The sequence below is a fragment of the Mobula hypostoma genome, chromosome 6 (assembly GCF_963921235.1).
Source record: "Mobula hypostoma chromosome 6, sMobHyp1.1, whole genome shotgun sequence".
In the NCBI taxonomy this organism is placed as follows: domain Eukaryota; kingdom Metazoa; phylum Chordata; class Chondrichthyes; order Myliobatiformes; family Myliobatidae; genus Mobula; species Mobula hypostoma.
Window position 1 is genome coordinate 77544149 of NC_086102.1, and position 24078 is coordinate 77568226.

General features: G+C 41.4%; 1 protein-coding gene across 1 annotated transcript in view; it reads left to right on the plus strand.

Moving 5' to 3' along the window:
* The window catches only part of LOC134348721 (adhesion G-protein coupled receptor G2-like), a 189144-nt gene extending 174283 nt beyond the window's left edge, over positions 1-14861 (plus strand). The window contains exons 52-57 of the mRNA XM_063052526.1: positions 507-606; positions 1378-1661; positions 5632-5733; positions 7457-7603; positions 11061-11102; positions 13237-14861. Coding sequence (XP_062908596.1) covers positions 507-606; positions 1378-1661; positions 5632-5733; positions 7457-7603; positions 11061-11074 — 647 coding nt within the window. The 3' untranslated portion in view covers positions 11075-11102; positions 13237-14861. The remainder of the gene's footprint in view (positions 1-506; positions 607-1377; positions 1662-5631; positions 5734-7456; positions 7604-11060; positions 11103-13236) is intronic.
* Positions 14862-24078: the final 9217 nt, after the last annotated feature.

Sequence of the window (24078 nt, forward strand, 5' to 3'; positions counted from 1 at the left end):
AAATCTTCTTTTTCCATGCCATTATATAGATAATTTCCCCACATCAATACACTGAGGGAGTACAAGCAAAAAGCAATAACAAAATTCTGAGTATAGACTTAAGAATGTAGAATATAATATTGATTGATGGACTAGGGGGTAGGGTCAAATGATGACAGGCAGGTTGAGAGAGATAGAAGACAGGGACGGGTGGATTTGAGAGACAGGAACAGTTGGATGATGAATGGAAGCAGAGAAAAAAGAGGAGAGACAGATGGAGTGAGGTTGGTTGTGGGAGGGGAGGGTGAAGATAGAGGGAGATAAGCAGGAACGCAAAGGAATAAGTAAGAGAGATGATAATAGGAACTATTGCAACTGTCTTATAATTTGCAGAAATTGTGTTTTTTATTTTGTTTTTATACTGAATTGAAGTCTAGGTTGTAGCAGTGCATTTTTTCCTAAATTACAGTGGGACAACTGGTATTTATAAGCAGCTTGCTAACTGTAATCTTCCCTGCCTGAAATAGGAACTCCCAGTATTGTGATTGCCATCATCCTCATCATAAGAACAGACAACTATGGACTTGGGCACTACGACAAGATCGCCAACACTACCTCTGATATGTTGTAAGTGGGTCTGCCAGAGGAAGCAAACAAATTTGCTGTCGATTACAGAAGACATTTTAGTTAATAAGCAATGGAAATATTATTTCTACCCATTAATGTTGCTCTTTCTTTTGGGAGTTTGCCTCTCTACATCACACGCAATAATAACATGTCAAACAGACCTATAAAAGACTCATTTGTAATCTTGCAAGACATAGTACAGGAAGGCAACAAAATTCCCTACCTGGATAGTTGAGTGGAATGGGGAGAGGCAAACACTATACTCGTCAACTTAATGGCTGCAGTGGGCCAAGCAAGGACGAGAAAAGAATGTAAGGGTGGTGGGAGCTCCTGATCTTTATTGACTGTGTATTTAGTTGGGTGAATGATTAGGTTCCAGCTTCTTACCATGAGGTGCTGTATATCTAGCTCACATGCAAGTAATTATGCTTTGAATTAGCAAAGAAGCCTACAACCGTAAAACTGTAGCTCCGTCATCGATGAATTCGTATGAAATGGGTGATAGAGTAAATCAGAGGAAATGCAACTAACTTATTGCTATTCAAATGACACGTCTTACATTGGGTCAATGCTGGTTCCAATTGCAATTATTTAAATTCAGATGAACATTAAAGTGAAGTACTTCACTATGCAGCTCAGTGTGAAATAAGATGCTTGTGTAACTTCATGTTATAAAGACAAGATTTTCTCTGATCATTAAAAGAAAGGAAACATTCAACAACATTGAAACCCATTTTCTAACCAGCTCTGTGCTTTTCTCCTGTGTTTCAGCTGTTGGATCAAGGATGACATTGTATTCTATGTTGCTGCCGTGGCCTATTTCTGTGTAATGTTCCTCCTGAACTTCAGTATGTTCATTGTGGTGATGATTCAATTCTGCCGAATCAAAAACCAGAAGCAACATCAAAATGCAGAAAAGAACATACTGCAAAACATAAGAAGTGTCACCGGCCTCACCTTCTTACTGGGGATCACCTGGGGATTTGCTTTCTTTGCATGGGCCCCTGTTAACATTCCATTTATGTATCTATTTGCCATCTTCAATACATTGCAAGGTATGCATTAATTATCACCGATCCAGTAAGCAAACGCTTAAAATTATCTACTGCAGCTGATGGCAAGTTAGGCTCATTTCTGTTACCAAGAGGATATAATCATCTAATGAAAAGTCTGAGTGACCCACTGGTTTCTGAAGGAGAAAGCCATGGTTATAGGGGACAATTCAACTCATGGTATCAAAGTACCTCATAATATTGAATGGCTCCATTAATTCCAGCCCTCTCAGTATTTTAGACACAAGAGATTCTGCAGATGCCTCAAATCTTGAGCAACACATGCAAACTGCTGGAGAAACTCAGCAGGTCAGGAAGTATCAATGGAGTGGACTACACAGTTGATGCTTTTGGCCAAGGTTCTTAGTCAGTCCTGAAGCGACAACTGTTTATTCCCTTCCACAAATGCTGCCTGACCTGCTGAGTTCCTCCAGCATTTTGTGTGTTTTGCTCCTAAGTATCTTGCTTTTCGGTAGAGTCACACTTAAAGGCGCGGTTTCTTTGCTCATAAATCAATACACTGCATTTCAAACAAGAAGTGCAGCAATCGGCAATTGTATGGGCCCAGGCTGTGCCTGCCCTTTTGTCAGCTATGTGGAATGGTCCATGTTCCAAGCCTACACTGATAATGCTCCCCAACTTTTCCAGCACTATATTGGTGACTGCATTGCTGCTGCACCCTGCACCCATGCTGAGCCCATAAATTTCATCAACTGTGTCTCCACCCTGCTCTTAAATTTACTTATCCACTTCTGACACCTCTCTCCCCTTTATCAATCTGTCTCCATCTCTTGAAACAATCTATCTACTGACATCTTTTACAAACCTACTGACTCTCATAATTATCGTGACTATTCCTCTTCTCACCCTGTCACTTGTAAGAATACTCTTCTCTCATTTCCTCCATCTTTGTTGTATCTGTTCTCAGGATGAAGCTTACATTCTGGAATATCTGAGATGTTCTCTTTTTTTTCCTAAAATGGGATTTCCCTTCCACCGCCACTGATGCAGTCCTCATCTGCAACTCCTTCATTTCTCGCATATCTGCCCTCATACTTATGAGCCTCTGTATCCAGAATATCGTTCTATTCAAAGTCTGCCAACTCCAAATCAATTCTACCACTAAGCACATCTTTCCATTCCCGCACCCCTCTGCTTCCCAAAGGGATCTCTCTCTGTATAGCTCCTTTTTTCACTTGTCCCTCCCCACTGATTTCCCTCCTGGCACTAATCTCTGCAAGCATGGCAAATGCTACATCTGCCCCAATATCTCCTCCCTCACCACCATTCAGGGCCCCAAACAGTCCTTCCAGGTGCAGCAAGTCTGCCGGGGTCATCTATTATGTATGGTGCTCCTGACGCAGCCTCCTCTACCTCAGTGAGACCCGATACAGATTTGGAGATGGCTCTGTCCACTGCAAAAGGTAGGACCTCCTGGAGCTTGCCTATTTCAGTTTGACTTCCCATTCCCATTCTGACATGGCTGTCATTTGCTATGATGAGGCCAAACTCCGTTTGAATTAGCAACATGTTACATTCTGCCTGGATAGCCTCCAGTCTGATAGCACAACCCTCAATTTCTCCAACTTGCAGTAATTATTCCCACTTTCCCCCTTCTCTTTTTTTTTCCATTCTCCATTCTGGTCACCCTCTCACCTCTTCTCTTTTCCTTACCTTCTCCTTCTGTTTCCCCTCTTCCCTCCCTTTAATCCATGGTCCCCTGTTCTCTCCCATTAGATTTCTTCTTCTTTAGCCCTTTACCTCATCCATCTCTCCCCTCCCATCTTCTTACTTTATTCAACCTTCCCTCACCTCTCACTTACCATGTGGTACTTGTCCCCGTCCGGCCACTTTCCTCCCCAGTCTTGATGAAGAGTCTCAGAAAAATGTTGATCCTTTATTCCCCTCCATAGATGCTGCCTGACTTGCCGAGTTCCTCCAGCATTTTGTGTGTGTGTTGCATTTTGAATATTGTTTACTGCAGTGCGTACTAAACCATTCTCTCATTGTAACTGTTACGTGGTCTTCTTTATACTTATAGTCTCCCTGCAAGTCCATCTCCATCCTCAAGCTGTCTTATCAGCAAAACTTAAAGTAATTGCTGAACTTTATCACAGTTTTCAGTTCTATTTGTAGCTCCACAGATTAAGTGGGATTCTGTATGCCTTTGGGTTGAGACTGGGGATACTCATGGTTGGACTGAGAAGGGGCAGGTAATATGTAGACCAATTAGTTGCCACCTTAAAAAGAAAAGAACTTGTATTTATATAGTATTTTTCTCAGCCTTTTTCGAATAGTGCAGCACACATTATGGCAAATGCAGCATTTTAAAAGTACAGTCATTGCACTAAGGAGTGGAGGATAGACCAGAGTGTTCTTGTGCATGAAATATAGTGATAGCAACCAGATTGCAGTAAGAAATTTAAAAAGGCAAGAGGTTTATTGGCCTTTATTACTGTAGGTTAAAGAGAGGAAAAAAAGAATTATTGTTATAATTGTAAAGGGTGTTAATGAGACCACAACTAGAGTACTATGTACAGTTTTAAGACCTTAAGACCGTAACATATAGGATCAGAATTAGGCCATCTGGTCCATCGAGTCTCGTCCACTATTTCATCATTGCTGATCCAATTCTCCCCTCAGCCCCAGTCTCCTGCCTTCTCCCTGTATCCCATCATGCCTTGACCAATCAAGAACCTGTCAACTTCTGCCTTAAATATAGATAAAGACTTGGCCTACACAGCTGTCTGTGGCAAAGAATTAAACAGATTCACCACCCACTGGTTAAAGGAATTCCTCTTCATTTCCATTCTAAAAGGATACCCCTCTATCCTGAGGCTGTGTCCTCTGGTCTTAGACTTTCCCACCATAGGAAACATCCGCTCCACATGCATATCAAGGCTTTTCAGCATTCGATAGGTTTCAGTAAGATCACCCCTTATTCTTCTGAATTCTAGAGAATACGGGCCCATAGCTATCACATGCTCTTCATATGATAAGCTCTTCAATCCTGGAATAACTTTTGTGAACCTCCTTTGAACCCTCTGCAGTTTCAGCACATCCTTTCTAAGATAAGGACCCAAGCCTGCTCGCAATACTCCAAGTGAGGCCTCACTGGGGCTTTATGAAGTTTTGGTTTCCTTATTTAACGATGTATGTAATAGCAATAGTCTAGAAGAACTCATTCTGAGGATGAGAGGGTGGCCCCATCATTAACAGCTTTAAAAGTATGATCTCTGTTCTTTGGAGTTTAGAAGAATGAGGGGTGATCTTATTGAAGCGTATAAGATCCTAAGGGGATGTGATAGGGTAGATGTGGAGATGTTTCCACTCATGGAAGTACCTGGAATGAGGGGACATAAGCTAAAATATTTGGAGGTTTTAGAAATGTTTTCTCCTAGAGGGTGATGAACCTCTGGAGTTCTCTATTCTGTGTGTTGTAGGGGTTGGATTATTGGAGGGATATAAAGAGGAAATAACTGCGTGTTTGGAAATGTGGTGAATTGAGGGCTATGGGAAAGTGACTCTGAAGAGAAAATGAGACCCTGGGGCAGATATAGGCAGGGCAAGCTTGATGGGACAGCTGGCTTACTCCTACTTCCATTTTCATGTGGCTTTGTGTATGCATTGCAACAATTAATATATCCACAGGAATACTCCATGAATAACAAAATTGTTTGTTTTTGAAATGCAGACGGAGTGATAAATATGAGGCAGATCAACAGAAATAACTTCTCTCTTTGAAAGATTGTCACCTGGTTTTAACATAAGAGAGCAGACTAGTCCTCCATTTATGTCTTACCTGGCGATATCAGACATGCAGCCTTCCCTTGGTACTGCACTGGTCTGTTAGCTTGAGTTCTTGAGGTGAAATCTCTACAGCAGGAATCTCTTCACTTGGCAAATAAAGTGCTGAACCACCGGAAACCTCTAGATCAGTAGGCTGACAACCATGTGTTTTATATTTCTGCAGGAACTTTTATCTTCATCTTTCACTGCTTGGCCAAAGAAAATGTTCAGAAACAGTGGAGGAGGTATCTGTGCTGCGGCAAGCTGAGGTTGGCTGAGAATTCAGGTAAGGAAGCAGCTTGAATCACATTCTTGGGGTATGGGCATATTAACAACTACGGGACAGCTCAATGCTTTAAGGTACCAGCAACTCAGGTTCAATTCCCACCACTGCCTGTAAGGAGTTTGTACCTTCTCCCCATGACCGCATGAGTTTCCTCCGGGTGCTCTGGTTTCCTCCAAGTCTAAAGACGTACCGGTTGGTGCATTAATTGGTCATCATAAATTATCCCATTAGGCTCCGATTAAATTGGTGGATTACTAGGCAGTGCAGTTCGAAGGGCCGGAAGGCCTGCTACACACTGTATCTCAATAAATAAATAAAACTAGGATGCACCTACCCCACTTAGGGGACTGTATCTGTCCCTGGATATAATCATTCAAAGTCTATCCCTTTCACTTTTAGCTTCTGGTTTGTAACAGACCTTTTTCAGGGGTGTATTGTCATAGATTTCAAACTAATTTATGAAAAATATAGAATTTAAGATCTTTAGGATCATAGACAAAGCTCAACTTAAGGCAGGTCATAAGTTTATAAAGTCAGCTGTGAAACCAAAATCTTAACACGTGGCCAAATCTCAATCTGAGCTCTTCCAGAAAGTATTTGCTTCTTATGTAATTCTACGAAGCCACTACAAATCACCAGGAGAACTTTGCAGTCACTGTGAAGAAAACATTGTGCCTCGAAAGTAACTAGTGCAACTAATTCCATTGTAAACAAAAAGAACTTCTGGAGCTCATGATAAGCACCCTTCACACTTGGATTAGTGCCAAGAATTTTATGGCTAAGCAGTACTAACAGTGCCATTAATCACTAAACTAATTCCTACCTTTGTGGAACTAATAACTAATGATTTAACTAATAGAAGTTAGTCTTAGAAAAAGAATTGAGCAAAATTTCAATTATTTCCTGTGTACAGTGGTCGTGCTTCTGACACCACTCATGTCAGCTGTCTGCTTCCTAATCTTAAAGGGTTGTCTATAATAGAGTTTTAAAAATGTGATGAAAGCCTACAGAAGAAGAGAAGATTGCAGATCTACAAATGGTTAATGAGCATTGAGAGCTACCTTTTTTCCCTTTCTAAATGTTTTGGATTAGTACAGGCCTCAAAGTGGGTCTGGAGTTGTAACAATTATACAGGTTAACCCCAAGTGTGCAAAGCCCCTGCCTGTTTCAGTTCATAAGCTCTTTTAAGCAGGTTCTCAGGACTAAGTTCATCTGAAGTTCACATTAGGAATATGCCTAGTTGCTGGTTGCTTCTGTCCAATCTCGACTGTTGGAACTATGAAACTGTTAATGTTACCAAGATCTTTCATTTTGGAATCCTTCAGTTTCCATGGCAAACTTACATTAGGTCAGGTCCCAAAAATTACAGAGGCTTCTGCTCGAAGAAATCAAAATCAGCACCTGGGGTTTCACAGCATTCCTGTCCTTAGTTCAAATATGCAAAAGTCAGGATCATGAGCTGACCTTGAAGCTTAAAGAGTCGTTTGAGCAGTTTGACCTTTGAGTATAAAACAAGAAACAGCAATTCACCACTTGTAATGTGTCACCTCGACAAAAACAACAATGGGGAGGAATGCACACTCAGGCAGCTTGTCTAACAGTAACACTCACGATCAGAAATACCCAAATGAACATATGGTAAGTAGAAAAGAAGTGTTTTTTTCTGGATAATTGAGCCCCAGTACGTAATGAATTATTTAAAATGTTATGGTTTGTTTTGCAGATTGGAGCAGAACTGCAACAAATAACACAAAGAAGTTGCAACCCCTGGTCCAGGCCAAGTCCTTGTCCTCAACGTCCAATAACTCCTTACAGTATCACTCCTCCTTATTTCTGGTCCAGGAATACTCCAGTCACCCCAATGCCAATGGTGCGTATGGCTGTTTCAATAGACCGGGACTTGGTGCAGCCTGAATAGAGTTAAAGGCTTTGGTGTGATATCAGTTCTTAATGTTAAATCTGTTTGAGCGCAATGCTGGAAAATGCTATAGGATGTTTTTTGACATTGTTGTCTCAGACTTGGGGTTGGGTGGGGGTGGGGGGGAGGAAGGAGAAGGAAAAAGAAATCATCATAAACTGAGTGAAGGCTTGATTTTTCTGGAGAACCCTCCCTGACTGTAGAAGCTCCTGTTATCAATGGCATCATAGTGACGACTCTGAGGTGAATTAGTGACCTACATTCACCCCCATCTTTGGACAACTGACAGGACTGATATGATAAAAAATTCTTGAGAGGATGCATTGTACATAAAGTTGATGTTCTGCATAGAGGATGCTTTAATTTATACGTGGTTTATTCCTGCAAGAATGACACACTCTTCATTTTACCATGAAGGTCGTAGGTCATAACCTTTAGATCTTATTTCCACCATTAAATAACTATATTGAGCTATGGCTGTGAGGAAAGTACAATGGGTAAATGAACTATGTTGTTGCTGAATCATGTCAAGAAGGACTTTGTCTGACTCCCATCTGAGGTAGTTCAGATGAAGCAGGAACAAACATTTTAAAGCAGATAAATCTTGCTCTTTAAAGGTGATTTAGACAAAGGAGTTCAAATAATTAGAAAAAGAAGAAAATAAAGGCATTCATGGGGTTAAAGAGTATTGAAAATCTTTACTGAAAGTGGTTTAACTAGAAAGATGAATACCTCCCAGAATGTGCAACTAGTTTCAATATTCTCAAAGTGTGGCCAATTTTTTTTTACTGTAATGAAGGGTAGTTCAGAGAGCTGGGAATTTCCAGGGTACTGCACTAGTCCACATTATAATGAAGAGTCCAAGAAAATAAACAAATGCTGGTTCTAATATTTTTACTTAATTATAAAAATTATATTGTGAGGAGCAACTGGAGAAACTGGTTTTGTTCTCCTTAGATTGGAAAAGACTGAGAGGCTATTTAACCCAGAGTTCAGTATTATGAAGTGTTTTGAAAGTGCAAGATCAGGGGAACGTGCTTGCATTGGTGAGAAAGTGAATGCAGATTTCAGAGCATTGTCAGGAGCTCAGGGATGGGAATAGAAATCTGTTTTGAAGAAATTTGTTATGATCCATAACATCTTGCTTGGAAGAATGAAAGCAGATGACTCAAGAACAACTTTCAAAAGGGATTAGATACAAACCTGACAAAAAATGCAGGAAGTAGCATAAGAAAATAAATGGGAAAGCTCTTTGAAAGGGATGATATCAGCATGGTGGAATGAATGGCCTTTATTGCTATGTTCTCTTGATGATCCTAAGGCGCTGATTTTGGTTGCTTAACTCCATTGACATAAGGGGTAAACGTCAGAGCTGATGGAACCTCTGGGATAAGTTAAGAACATTATGTATTCCTGTACTTCAGCATCACCCAAAAATGTGACAACTAAAATTTATGTGATTTGTTGGGGACAGAAGTCTTATCGATAAGAGACAAAACAGTTTCCACTGCTTTTACAGGGTTAGTCAACTGAGAATAAACTATAGGCTGGTTATAGACTGTGGAAATATCTATCCACTCCTTATGTTGAACCTATCATCAAACACCCACCCACACTAATATGAGAGTAATTCCATTTTACACTCTCCGGATTCCCAGCAAACTCTCCCCCACGCCCACCCCTCTCAGATTTTACCACTCACCTACATACTAGGTGCATTTTACAGTATCCAATTAATGTATTAATGGCCTTCTTTGAAATTTATAATAAATTACTTTGGTTTTGTCAGGCATTAATTATGATGGACTGTATAAACAAACCATTGAAATATCACAGATTAATAGTACTTTTACTCCCAGTTTGTTCCAATAAATAAAACATAGGCCTAGTCTTTTAGTGGAGCAACATTGTGTACAAAGGCAGTATAAACTAATTTGTTCCAGAGAAAAAAAATGGCCTGGCATTTCTCCACTTCTGCTGGATCAGCAATGCATAATTACAAGGCTGCAAAACAGTTTGCCATACTGTTCAACAACGTGGATTTTACTGCAGTTTGTATACTAACTGGTCATGTGCTGTCACGGGTGAGGAAAGGCAGCAGATGTATAAGCAAATTTGAACAGCTTAATCTGTTAAAGCACCAAGATGCTGTTGTGCTTCATTTTATTTTTCACCCAAGGATGTTGAAAGTCTTAGGCTTGGTGTTTAATATGAATAGAATAGCAAAAAAGTAAACAAGTAACTTGGCTAAAAGTCCATTTTACAGTTAACCACACATCCAGAAGGCCATAACATATCAAAACATTCTTTAAACAATAAAAATTGTTTATTTCAAAAGCCCAGAGATTAACTGAAGACAAAAGAAAATATTTTGATTCTACTGCCTTCAATAATAGACCAGCTATTTCCAAAAGGCCTATGTGATTGAACTGGACTGTACAAATTGATAAAAAGTTACTTCAGTTGGAAATAACCAAGAGCACAATATATTACATATGGCTAAACATCTGTTATAAACCCCGGATCTATCATATACAATGATGTCCATTAACTACTATGTAAATTGAATTATATGTAATTTTCAAGAATCATAAAACCAATAAAACAACTTTTAACTTAAATATTTCTTGAAGATTCCCATCTTCTTATCTTTATACACACCTGGTCTCACATGGTAATTCTCTCTCTGGTTTCCCCAGACAATGGGCCACTTGACTAAAGGAAGTCACTGGGGTGTACCTGCCCTCTCACTTTGGCTGCGGACATCTCAGCTCCTGTGGTCCTCTGCCTCTTTCTTGCATCTTAATATATACCACATTGAATAAGTATTCAAGTCATCTTTATGAGAATGAATAACCCATGACTAACCATTAGTCAATATTATGAAAATCTCAACACAAGTTAAACAGCAACACTACAGGGTCATGAACACAAGATCCAGGCTCTCATTCCAATGCAGTACCGAGGGATTGTGACAAGTGACTGGTGCCATCTTCAAGATCTACTCTGGTCCTCACATTAGATGTAAAAGATTCATTCTGACGACTTTCTCCACACTCTTCAGGTCAATATTTATGTCTGAAACAGATGATTTGATCATTATCACATTTCTTGCAATACCTGAGGGCTCACATGTAAAAAAGGTAACTCAATTTTAAATGTTATGGTGATATACAAATGGAAAAGTAGCTTGGGGTAGTTAAGTCCTTCCTTGACTAACCTGTTTGGTGAATTATATGCACCTAGCAGACATATTATTGGTGTGGAATTACACTTCAACTTGTGCTTAAAAGGAATAATCAATATTAAGCATTTTCTCATTTGTTGCAGTACTGTGTTCTCGCTGTGTCCAAGGAAGCGGTATATTATTGAACAATGACTAAACTGGTTTTCTGATTCTATTCTATAGGTGCTAAGGCTTAAAGATATCACCTCACAGTACCTCAAGCACGTAAGTTAATTCTGGTTGGCAGAGATTTATTGGAAATAACACTGCTATTCGCCTTCAAGCAGGGATCAAGGCATGGTTAGGAAGGCAGAAGCTCAGTAAATTATTAACACAAGAAATTCTGCAGATGCTGGAAACCCAAAGCAGAGCACAAAATGCTGAGGTAACTCAGCAGGTTGGAAAGGAAAGGGGAAGATGCCAGAATAAAAAAGGTGTGGGGGGGGGGAAGAGGAAGGAGGACAGCCAGAATGTGATGTGTGAAGCCAGGTGGGTGGGAAAGGAGAAAGGCTGGAGAGGAAGGCATGTTTCCCCATGCAACACCTTATACGTATTCCATTTGGGTAGCCACCAACCTGATTTTTATGAATATCGATTTCTCCTTCTGGTAAAAAAAATTTGCCTTTCCCCTGGTTCAGACTCCTCTCTTATCAGATTCCTTCCTCTCCAGCCCTTTACCTTTCCTACCCACCTGGCTTCATCTATCACCTTCCAAACATTATCTTTTCCTTCCTCCCCCCACATTTTTATTCCAGCATTTCCCCCTCCCTTCCAGTCCTGAAGAAGGGTCTCGGCCCAAAATGTTAACTGTTTATTCATTTCCATTGTTGCTTCCTGACCTGCTGAGTTCCTTCAGCATTTTGTGTGTGTTGCTTCAGTAAATTATTATTTGATTAGGTTTTACAAGAATCTATGATCAAATATGCAGCATGACACAGAGTCCAGAGAAGAAGGAGAGGGAATTAAGGAGTTACAGTTGTTGCCATTACGTAACTGCTGGGCAAACTCCTTTAAGAGGCATTCATTACATCTAGTTTTAAAAATAATTGTGAAAGAGCTAAGAGCTGTGGAAGGCATACAGCCTGCTAATGTAATCAAGATTTAATGAATATACAAGTCAGATAAAGGTACAGGTACAGAGCCAAAAGGGTTGAGTTATCTAGTAATTGTCATCTTACTCCGTGCACTGATTATCCTGCTTGTCTTTGACGAAGGAGAAATTCAATTGCAACCCCTTCTGAATGACTCCACCTATGTTTATTCTTTCAGTTTCTGCGCTCTGTATGTCTATGAGAGTGCTATAGCAAAGGTAGATTTGTGGAAGTATATGAGCCATTCTGAGTGGTCTTGGGTGGAGAGACCCCTTCCCTTAGATTTTGACTATGGCATCGATGTAACCCCCGGCAGCTTTCCTGGAGCTTGGGGAATGTGACAACTAAACTACGCAGGGGTTGGGGCTTTCCACAGCACTGCTTGTGGGAGAAGTCTTCTCCCAACCCTCAGAGAGCTGGGCTCTCCTCCCTCCTGATTTTCAACTTGGTTCTATCCTCCCCCTCCCCATACCCCCACCGGCCTGAAATGGGCCCTGCTTATCGGGAACTGTCCCCATTGTCCCTGACGTAGGATTCTCACTTTAAGCTTTCCAACTCAACTCAAGGCCAGTCCTTTGAGCTGTCTGGCCACACTGTAAAAAACATAGTGAAAGAAATGACATAGAGCAATGTCCTTTCAATAATTGCAGCAAGATTTCTATGTCTGCAATATTTCATTACAGCCTCCCAACAAACAATCGTTTTCCACCCTATTATATAAGAACCAGGGCACACTTAACATGTTCAACTCTAATTCAGTGTTTAATTATACTGATTATGCTATGAACTAGTACAAATGTCAGTGTTGGTTACCAGCCTAACACAAATCAAACAGCATATCACCATGGCAAGCCTTGCCTCACCTTTTTTGGCATATTCCTTTTTCCCTATCTATTGCTCTCCCACACTCTAGTAACTTAGAACTAAAGTATCTTCCCTCACTTTCTTCATTTTGAAGAAGGGTCTTTGACCTGAAATGTTAACTCTTCTCCTTTCACGGATGTTGGCTGAACTGACAAATCCAACATTTTCTGTTTGTGTTTTCGATCTTTCAATTTTCCTCTACTGTGTTAAGTTGTGTTGCCAATTAACAGTAAGCTAAACTGAAGTAAAATATTGCTTGTTAACTGATTTCCCCCCCCCCCCTTAAATGGATAAGGCAGCTAGCCTATTGATTTGTGTACGGTATATATGCATGGGAAAGATGAAAGAATCATTTGCAGTCTCACACCAGTTTGATCGTAATGTCTTTGCTCTGATTATTGTAGGAAGTTCTGCTGCTGAGACTGAGATGTGGGCTGAGCTATATGCCAAAGAACTTCTGGTCAATTGTAGTTCTTGAAATGAGGCTTGGACTGCAAAATAGACTCCAAACAAGGCAACATTCAAGCATCCATTCCTGAATGTGGAAAAAGATTTATAAATAGTTTTATAGGTGACATGTCAGTATTTATCCAACGTATCAGAGGCTTACCAAATGGGATCTTCCTGAATATTGTTTGGAACTGTAAGATACAATCTCAATTCTGGAAAGTACATTGAATCATGTTTGATTGTAGTAGCTTCAGATTTTTATGGTTATGACAGTTTTATGGATGATGCCTGTGAACTATTTATAAAGTGTAGAATGTTGCAGCTTGTGCTAGTTATAATGAGAATTTATGCACAAGGTAGAAAACTATGGCTCTTAATTTTAATGATGAAAGGCAATTAGTTGGTATTTATCATTGTCATAAGTTCAGTGAAAACTGATGTTTTATGAAGATACTGTTTTCCATCCTGGCCGCTGCTGAGATTTGATACAATTGCTGGCAGACTGCACAGACTTTTAAATGTACATGTAAGGTTGATACTGCAGTGGAAAGTTTAGGATGTGTTCAAATATGTATTTTTTTTATAACTTCAAGTCAGAGTTGATCAGAGCTAAACTGGCTGTTCTTGAAAATGTCATCCATTTGCTGTTGCCTAGAGTGGAATCAGGAGGCCTCAGTGAGGTCCATAATGATTCCTTTATAGTAATGTTACCATCTTAGTCCAACAATGGGGCTAAGAGTTGCCAAAACAATTAAGATGCATCTTTCCCGAAGTCTTTTACCAGTTTCCATGGTCTGGATTATAAGGAAAATTTGGGTTGAAAATCCTGCCCTGACCATGTCAAAGTATGTCTCCCATTCTGAAACTTTAAATTAAGCAGGCTGAACTTGATATTTCCACATTATCATAGTGCAGAAGACCAACACATTGGCTTATAGTTCTGATCCATAAGGTATGTTGCTTTCAATGTAATTGCTGTCATTCCATCCACTCCTAAAGTTGCATATGCATGATGGCTGAAATATATCAGTGTTTGAGTTTACTTCTTCTCAGAGATTCTCTGAGTTTAATATTTATATGTTCTACAGCATATCAAGCATATTTACAAGTGTAGAGGCAACTGAATGAAATAGAGCAATGTTGCACATTTTAACAATTACAGCTAGATTTATCAGGGAGAATAAAATAACTTAAAGAAAAAGAGGAAATCCTGTTGTCCTTTGAAGTGGAATGAATCAGGACTTTGACTGGCAGGTGCAGACACACGTTCATTCTCAGTTGCTCGTACTGCAGCCACGATGTTGCCCTGACTGTGTCTTGTATCATATATGCAAATTTCAGAAGTGGCTACATTTACAGCACTACAAAGTTATGCATTAAGCACTCATGGTCAGATATCTAACACAAAGTGTGTAATAGATAGATTCTAATCCTCCTCATTCACTGGTTTACCAGCATTGCAAGCCACATTTGTACCACTGAGCCACCAACAAACACCTTTAATTATTATCATTCTTGATTCCATTATTATGGAACAATGTAATTCTTTCCTAGTTGTTGTCGCAAAAAATTCAGGCTAAGCAGCAAAAATAAAACTCTATGATGATTTATTTTCCTCTGGTCCAAGCGTCACACTTTCTTTTCATTTTAATAATAACTGCTAGAAAGTGATCTGGTCAGCCAAGGTCTGGTCGAGCTAATCAGCCCCTTCACTCAGTGATCAGCAATACACTTTTTACAAGTCATTTGATATTTCGAATTTAAGCTCTACTGTCACTAAACCAAGGGAATCTGAAAGCCAAGAAACATAAAGGCCCAGTCTCAGCCAGGATGGTGTCCTCCTGTATATCACTGATGCCTGTTGCGAAGAAGAAGCCTTCCATAACATAGTAGATACCTTAACCTGAGAATCCCCTACAACATTAATTAGTTATTATTTAAAGAGCAGTCACTGACAAAATGAAGGAATTGTTGCTGACAATTTATGGAAGATCTCACAAACTGCTTCAGGATAATACCAGATCATATAGTCATGGAAGTTTTATTGTTTAACTAAGATATGGCTTATTACAGAGCTTCTTGTTCTGATGTGTAGGGTGGCTAGCAGTACTGATTGTTTACTGGGAGTATGAAGAACAGATTTTGAAGTAATTTCTTAACGTTAAAAGCATCAGCATAAGTTGATTGGGAGGGAAGGTGAAGGATGCAGCATTACAGAGTCTAATTGTCTTCACGGTTTACAAGATGTACAATATCTATATACAGTAACTGCAGCCCCAGTTTGCCATCCACTTTCTCTTCGTGCTGTCTCCAGTTATTGTGGCTCTGCTCAACTACACTGCACAATCATCTACCAGAGAAGTCAACCAATCATCATTAGTACCACTTCTTGTCCTTCTGCACAATGCCCCTTTATTGGCTGTGGCTTGGTTGGAGCAGAAATCTGACCACCTGCAAGTCAAGCACAGGATGTTGACACTAAGCTCTGTAGATGCTGGAAGACGGAGCAAACAAATAAAAAGGTGATGAACTCATTAGTTCAGACTGCACTTGCAGAGGAAAATAGACAATATTTCAGGTTGATTTGAAAACTCTTGACCCATTATGTTAACTGTTCATTTCCCTCCACAGATGCTCCCTGATCTGTTGAATTCTACCAGCATTTAGTTTGCCGAAACACAATATGTTACCCTTCAGGTGACACTGTTATTAAGTCCTAAGAATGAATCTGTTTATGCTCTGGTTTATAGTTGTTATTCCTATGTATAAAAAGACTATTTGTCACTCTATAGTACAGTTAAAAATATATTCATTACAAGCAGTAAGTACATTATAATAGCAACACACACAAAATGCTGGAGGAACTCAGCAAGTCAGGCAACATCTTTGGAAAAGAGTAAACAGTCGATGTTTCAAGCTGAGACCCTTCTTCAGGACTGGAAAAAAGGACAAGAAGTCAGATCAAGAAGATGGGGGGGAAGGGAGGAAGACGTACAAGATCGTAGGTGATAGGTGAGACCACGAGAGGGGGCAGTGTGAAGGAAAGAACTGGGCAGATAATAGGTGAAAAATGTAAAGGGCTAGAGACGGGGGAATGTGATAGAAGAAGAATGAAGACCATGGAGGAAAAGGGAAGGAGAAGGAGCACCAAAGGGAGGTGATGGACAGGTATGGAGATAAGGTGAGAGAGGTAAATGGGAATGGCAATGGTGAATGGGGGGCAATTACGGGAAGTTCAAGAAATGGGAATGGCCACCTATTTCAATTCTACATCCCATTTCATTCCGACATGTCCGTCCATGGCCTCCTCTACCGCTGCGATGAAGCCACACTCAGGTTGGAGAAGCAACACTTTATATTCTGTCTGGGTACCCTTCAACTTGATAGTATGAACACTGATTTCTTGAACTACTGGTAATTGCCACCCTCCCCTTAACCATTCCCATTCCCAGTTCCTGCTCACCTAATCTTCTTACCTGCCCATCACCTTCCTCTGGTGCTCTCCCCCTTCCCTTTCTTCCATGGTCTTCTACCCTCTCCAGTCAGGTTCCCTCTGCTTCAACCCTTCATCTCTTTCACCTACCAGCTTCCCAGCTCTTTACTTTACCCTTCCGCCTCTCCCAGTTTCACCCATCACCTGCAGCCTTCTACTTCCTCTCCTCCCCCGACCTTCTTGCTCTAACTTCTCATCTGTGTTTCCGGTCCTGATGAAGGGTCTTGGCACGAAACAGTGATTTTTTTCATTCTTTTCTGTAGATGTTGTCTGGCCTGCTGTGTTCCTCTAGCAGGTTGTGTGTATTGCTTGGATATCCAGGATCTGCAGGTTTTCTCATCTTAGTACATTAGAAGAACTATTCATGTTTCTATTTATGAATGATTTATAGACATTTCAAATTTATGAGTTGTGTCAATGTGTAGGCAAGGAACAATACATAGATTAATAAGAAGGTCCCAGCACATTGGACAGTTTTTAAAGTTATCGCACTTATTAAATAAAGGGGAGATAATGCAGCCCTGGCGAACCCCTTTTTGGATCTCAACTTCTGGTGAATTCCCACCACTAGTTCTTATTACTGCCTTCTGATGCCAGTACAGACTCACAATCAGTCAAACATCTTTCCCATCCAGCCCCAATGAGCTCAGGTAATTGACCAGCTGTTCATGATTGACTCGGTCAAAAGCTTCTTCGAAATCCAGGAAGCACATGTAAATGTCTTTTTTTTTCTAGACCTTGTTCCACAATCATTCACAAATTGAGAATCCCTTCATGGGTACCCTTACCCAGTATAAATCCACTCTGGCACTCATTAATTTCATTAAGAACTCTCCTTTTTATTCTGCTCAGAAGTATTAATAACAAGATCTTGGAGGCATGACTTATAAGACTTATAGTTCTAATGTCTGAGCATTTCGTGCTCTTACTTTTCTTTGGGATCATGACAAACTCTGACACCACAAAATCTGTGGGCCACTTTCCTGTTGAGTAGATTGTATTGCAAAGCCTCATGATCTTCTCAACCTCCGAGTCGCCAAGGCGTTTCAACATTTCGACTGCAATACCATCTACACCACAAGCTTTACCAGTTTTTAACTTTCCAATGGCTGCTCTTACTTCTGCTACCAAAATTTCCGGTCCTTTCATGTTCTCACTCACTTGATCATTTCTAGCATCGTAGTACAATTCCCTAATGTATTCCATCCATCTACTTTCCACTTTGTCATTCTCAAAGAGTATGTTCCCGTCCTTGTCTTGAATAATGCCAGTCCTTGATTGTTTCTTGTTCCTGTTGATCATCTCTGCAATCTCCCCGTGCATGTCCCTTGGATGATGCAACATGTCCATGGTCTCTATCTTTTCACACCATTTGATAAACCATTGTTCTTTAGCTTTTGCACATTCTGCTCTTATTTGTTGGTCCGATTCCTTGTACTTAAGATGTGTCCTTCTTGTGCTTCCTTCTCTCTTTCATGAGCTTCAGAATGTCATCCGTCATCCAGGCTTGTTTAGCTACATATCTTCTTTTGGGGAGATATTCTTCTGCTTCCATTTGCATACAGTCCTTCATGTTTGACCACATGTTATCTGGTGTCTGCTCCACGTCTTCTACTCTCAGTCCTTTAAACCTATTTTGTACCACTGCAGAAAATCTTCCACTAAACTCATAGGTAATCTTCAGGGTGTTGAATGATGAAGTTGGTGTCCAAATTGGTGGAGTGACGGTGAATAACTTGAGGTATGCAGATGATTCAGTGTTATTAGCCGAGACTGAGGACGAGTTACTCAGAATTGTGGATAAAATAGATGCTGAAGGTGAACGATTTGGAATGAAAATAAATGCTGCAAAGACAACGATGATGGTAGTATCACAGAAGAAAGAAGTCCCCAAAATCAGTATCAAAATTAACGGTGTACGTATAGAGCAAGTCAAGAAGTTTGTGTACTTGGGACAGATGGTCACAGAGGATGGGAAATGTGATACAGAAAGTAGACGAAGAATTGAGATTGCAAGATCAACGTTCTGGGGCCTGAATGACGTGCTGTGTGGCAAGAGGTTAGACTTTGGGCTGCGTTGCAGAATTTGGAAATGGTACGTCTGGAGCAGTCTGTTGTATGGAGTCAAATCATGGACCTTATGCAAGGAAGCGCAACGACGACTGGAGGCATTTAAAATTTGGTGTTTAAGGAGAATGCAGAAAACTAGATGGGTGATGAAGGTCAGTAATATGGAAGTGTTGAAGAGAGCGAGAAGAGAAAAGGAGTTGCTGAGGAATGTGCAGAAAAGGAAGCTGGAATAAGCCGGGCACTTGGTAAGAGGTGGCGGACTGCAGAAATTGTTGTTGGAAGAGACGATAGAAGGAAAGAGGGAAAGAGGCAGGCAGCGAACCACTTGATATGATAATGTGAGGCAATGGACTGGGTTGAGCACTGCTGAGGCCAGAAAAAGAGCGCATGACCAAAGAAGAAGGAGGTGCATAGCCACCAACCCCGCATTCAGGAAAGCACTCACAAATTGACTGACTTATCAAATAAAAGAACACATTATCTATCAGAACCATGCAGTGCATATAATTGGTTTCATTCCATCTGCGGTTTAGATGTAAAAAATTCAACAACATTCAACAGCAAATTTCAGGTCATGATCTCTGCAGTGCACATTCCTCAGGCTATCTGTCCTCTTGCAGAAAAGTGAGAAACTGGGGCAAACGAGGGCTTGGAAAACCTGACAACATACCCAAGCCCCATCATAATCACATTGGACAACATACCAATCCCCCATCAATAATCACACCCTGACAACATACCCATCCCCCAACAATAATCACACCCTGACAACATACCCATACCCATCAATAATCACACCCTGAAAACACACCCATTCCCCCATCAATAATCACATCCTGACAACATACACATCCCCCATCAATAATCACACCCTGACAACATACCCATCCCCCATCAATAATCACACCCTGACAACATACACATCCCCCATCAATAATCACACCCTGACAACATATACATCCCCCATCAATAATCACACCCTGACAATATATCCAACCCCATCAATAATCACACCCTCACAACATACACAGCCCCCATCAATAATCACACCCTGACAACATATACATCCCCCATCAATAATCACACCCTGACAACATACCCACACCCCATCAATAATCACACCCTGACAACATACCCACACCCCATCAATAATCACACCCTGACAACATACCAATCCCCCATCAATAATCACACCCTGACAACATACCCACATCCCATCAATAATCACACCCTGACAACATACCCATCCCCCATCAATAATCACACCCTGACAACATACACATTCCCCATCAATAATCACACCCTGACAACATACACATCCCCCATCAATAATCACACCCTGACAACATACCCATCCCCCATCAATAATCACACCCTGACAACATACCCATCCCCCATCAATAATCACACCCTGACAACATACACATCCCCCATCAATAATCACACCCTGACAACATACCCACACCCCATCAATAATCACACCCTGACAACATACCCATTCCCCATCAATAATCACACCCTGACAACATACCCATCCCCCATCAATAATCACACCCTGACAACATACACATCCCCCATCAATAATCACACCCTGACAACATACCCATCCCCCATCAATAATCACACCCTGACAACATACCCATCCCCCATCAATAATCACACCCTGACAACATACCCATCCCCCATCAATAATCACACCCTGACAACATACACAACCCCCATCAATAATCACACCCTGACAACATACCCACACCCCATCAATAATCACACCCTGACAACATACCCACACCCCATCAATAATCACACCCTGACAACATACCAATCCCCCAGCAAAAATCACACCCTGACAACATACACATCCCCCATCAATAATCACACCCTGACGACATACCCACTTCCCATCAATAATCACACCCTGACAACATACCCATCCCCCATCAATAATCACACCCTGACAACATACACATCCCCCACCAATTATCACACCCTGACAACATACCCATCGCCAATCAAAAATCACACCCTGACAGCATACCCATCGCCGATTGATAATCACGCACTGAGACCATACCAATTCCCCATTAATAATCACACCCTGACAACCTACCCATACCTCATCAATCGTCACACCCTGACAGCATACCCATCACCCATTAATAATCACATTGGACAACATACCCATCCCCCATCAATAATCACACCCTGACAACATACCCATCCCCCATCAATAATCACACCCTGACAACATACACAACCCCATCAATAATCACACCCTGACAACATACCCACACCCCATCAATAATCACACCCTGACAACATACCCACACCCCATCAATAATCACACCCTGACAACATACCAATCCCCCATCAATAATCACACCCTGACAACATACACATCCCCCATCAATAATCACACCCTGACGACATACCCACTTCCCATCAATAATCACACCCTGACAACATACCCATCCCCCATCAATAATCACACCCTGACAACATACACATCCCCCAGCAAGAATCATACCCTGACAAGTCCATCGCCCAATCAGTAATCAGACCCTGACAACATACCCATCGCCGATCAATAATCACACACTGACACCACATCCATTCCCCTTTAATAATCACTCCCTGACAACATATCCATCCCCCATAAATAATCACACCCTGACAACATACCCATCCCCCATCAATAATCACACCCTGACAACACACACATCCCCATCGATAATCACACCCTGACAACATACCCACACCCCATCAATAATCACACCCTGACAACATACCCACACCCCATCAATAATCACACCCTGACAACATACCCATCCCCCATCAATAATCACACCCTGACAACATACCCATCCCCCATCAATAATCACACCCTGACAACATACCCATCCCCCATCAATAATCACACCCTGACGACATACCCACACCCCATCAATAATCACACCCTGACAACATACCCACACCCCATCAATAATCACACCCTGACAACATACCCACACCCCATCAATAATCACACCCTGACAACATACCAATCCCCCATCAATAATCACACCCTGACAACATACCCATCCCCCATCAATAATCACACCCTGACAACATACCCATCCCCCATCAATAATCACACCCTGACAACATACACATTCCCCATCAATAATCACACCCTGACAACATACCCATTCCCCATCAATAATCACACCCTGACAACATACCCATCGCCGATCAATAATCACACCCTGACAACATACCCATCCCACATCAATAATCACACCCTGACAACATACACATCCCCCATCAATAATCACACCCTGACAACATACCCATCCCCCATCAATAATCACACCCTGACAACATACACATCCCCCATCAATAATCACACCCTGACAACATACACATCCCCCATCAATAATCACACCCTGACAACATACCCATCCCCCATCAATAATCACACCCTGACAACATACCCATCCCCCATCAATAATCACACCCTGACAACATACACATCCCCCATCAATAATCACACCCTGACAACATACCCATCCCCCATCAATAATCACACCCTGACAACATACCCATCCCCCATCAATAATCACACCCTGACAACATACCCATCCCCCATCAATAATCACACCCTGACAACATACACATCCCCCATCAATAATCACACCCTGACAACGTATCCATCACCCATCAATAATCACACCCTTACAACATACCTATCCCCTATCAATAATCTATCCTGACAACATACCCATCGCTGATAAATAATCAGACCCTGACAACATACATATCCCCCATCAATAATCACACCCTGACAACATACACATCCCCCATCAATAATCACACCCTGACAACATACCCATCCCCCATCAATAATCACACCCTGACAACATACCCATTCCCCATCAATAATCACACCCTGACAACATACCCATCCCCCATCAATAATCACACCCTGACAACATACACAACCCCATCAATAATCACACCCTGACAACATACCCACACCCAATCATTAATAACACCCTGACAACATACCCACACACATCAGTAATTACGCCCTGACAACATACCAATCCCCCATCAATAATCACACCCTGACAACATACCCATCCCCCATCAATAATCACACCCTGACAACATACACATCCCCCATCAATAATCACACCCTGACAACATACCCATCCCCCATCAATAATCACACCCTGACAACATACCCATCCCCCATCAATAATCACACCCTGACAACATACACATCCCCATCAATAATCACACCCTGACAACATACCCACACCCCATCAATAATCACACCCTGACAACATACCCACACCCCATCAATAATTACACCCTGACAACATACCAATCCCCCATCAATAATCACACCCTGACAACATACACATCCCCCATCAATAATCACACCCTGACGACATACCCACATCCCATCAATAATCACACCCTGCCAACATACCCACCCCCATCAATAATTACACCCTGACAACATACACATTCCCCAGCAAGAATCACACCCTGACAACATACACATCCCCCATCAATAATCACACGCTGGCAACATACCCATCCCCCATCAATAATCACACCCTGACAACATACCCATCCCCCATCAATAATCACACCCTGACAACATACACATCCCCCATCAATAATCACACCCTGACAACATACCCATCCCCCATCAATAATCACACCCTGACAACATACACATCCCCATCAATAATCACACCCTGACAACATACCCACACCCCATCAATAATCACACCCTGACAACATACCCATTCCCCATCAATAATCACACCCTGACAACATACCCATCCCCCATCAATAATCACACCCTGACAACATACCCATCCCCCATCAATAATCACACCCTGACAACATACCCATCCCCCATCAATAATCACACCCTGACAACATACCCATCCCCCATCAATAATCACACCCTGACAACATACACATCCCCCATCAATAATCACACCCTGACAACATACCCATCCCCCATCAATAATCACACCCTGACAACATACCCATCCCCCATCAATAATCACACCCTGACAACATACACATCCCTCATCAATAATCACACCCTGACAACATACACATCCCCCATCAATAATAACACCCTGACAACATACACATCCCCATTAATAATCACACCCTGACAACATACCCACACCCCATCAATAATCACACCCTGACAACATACCAATCC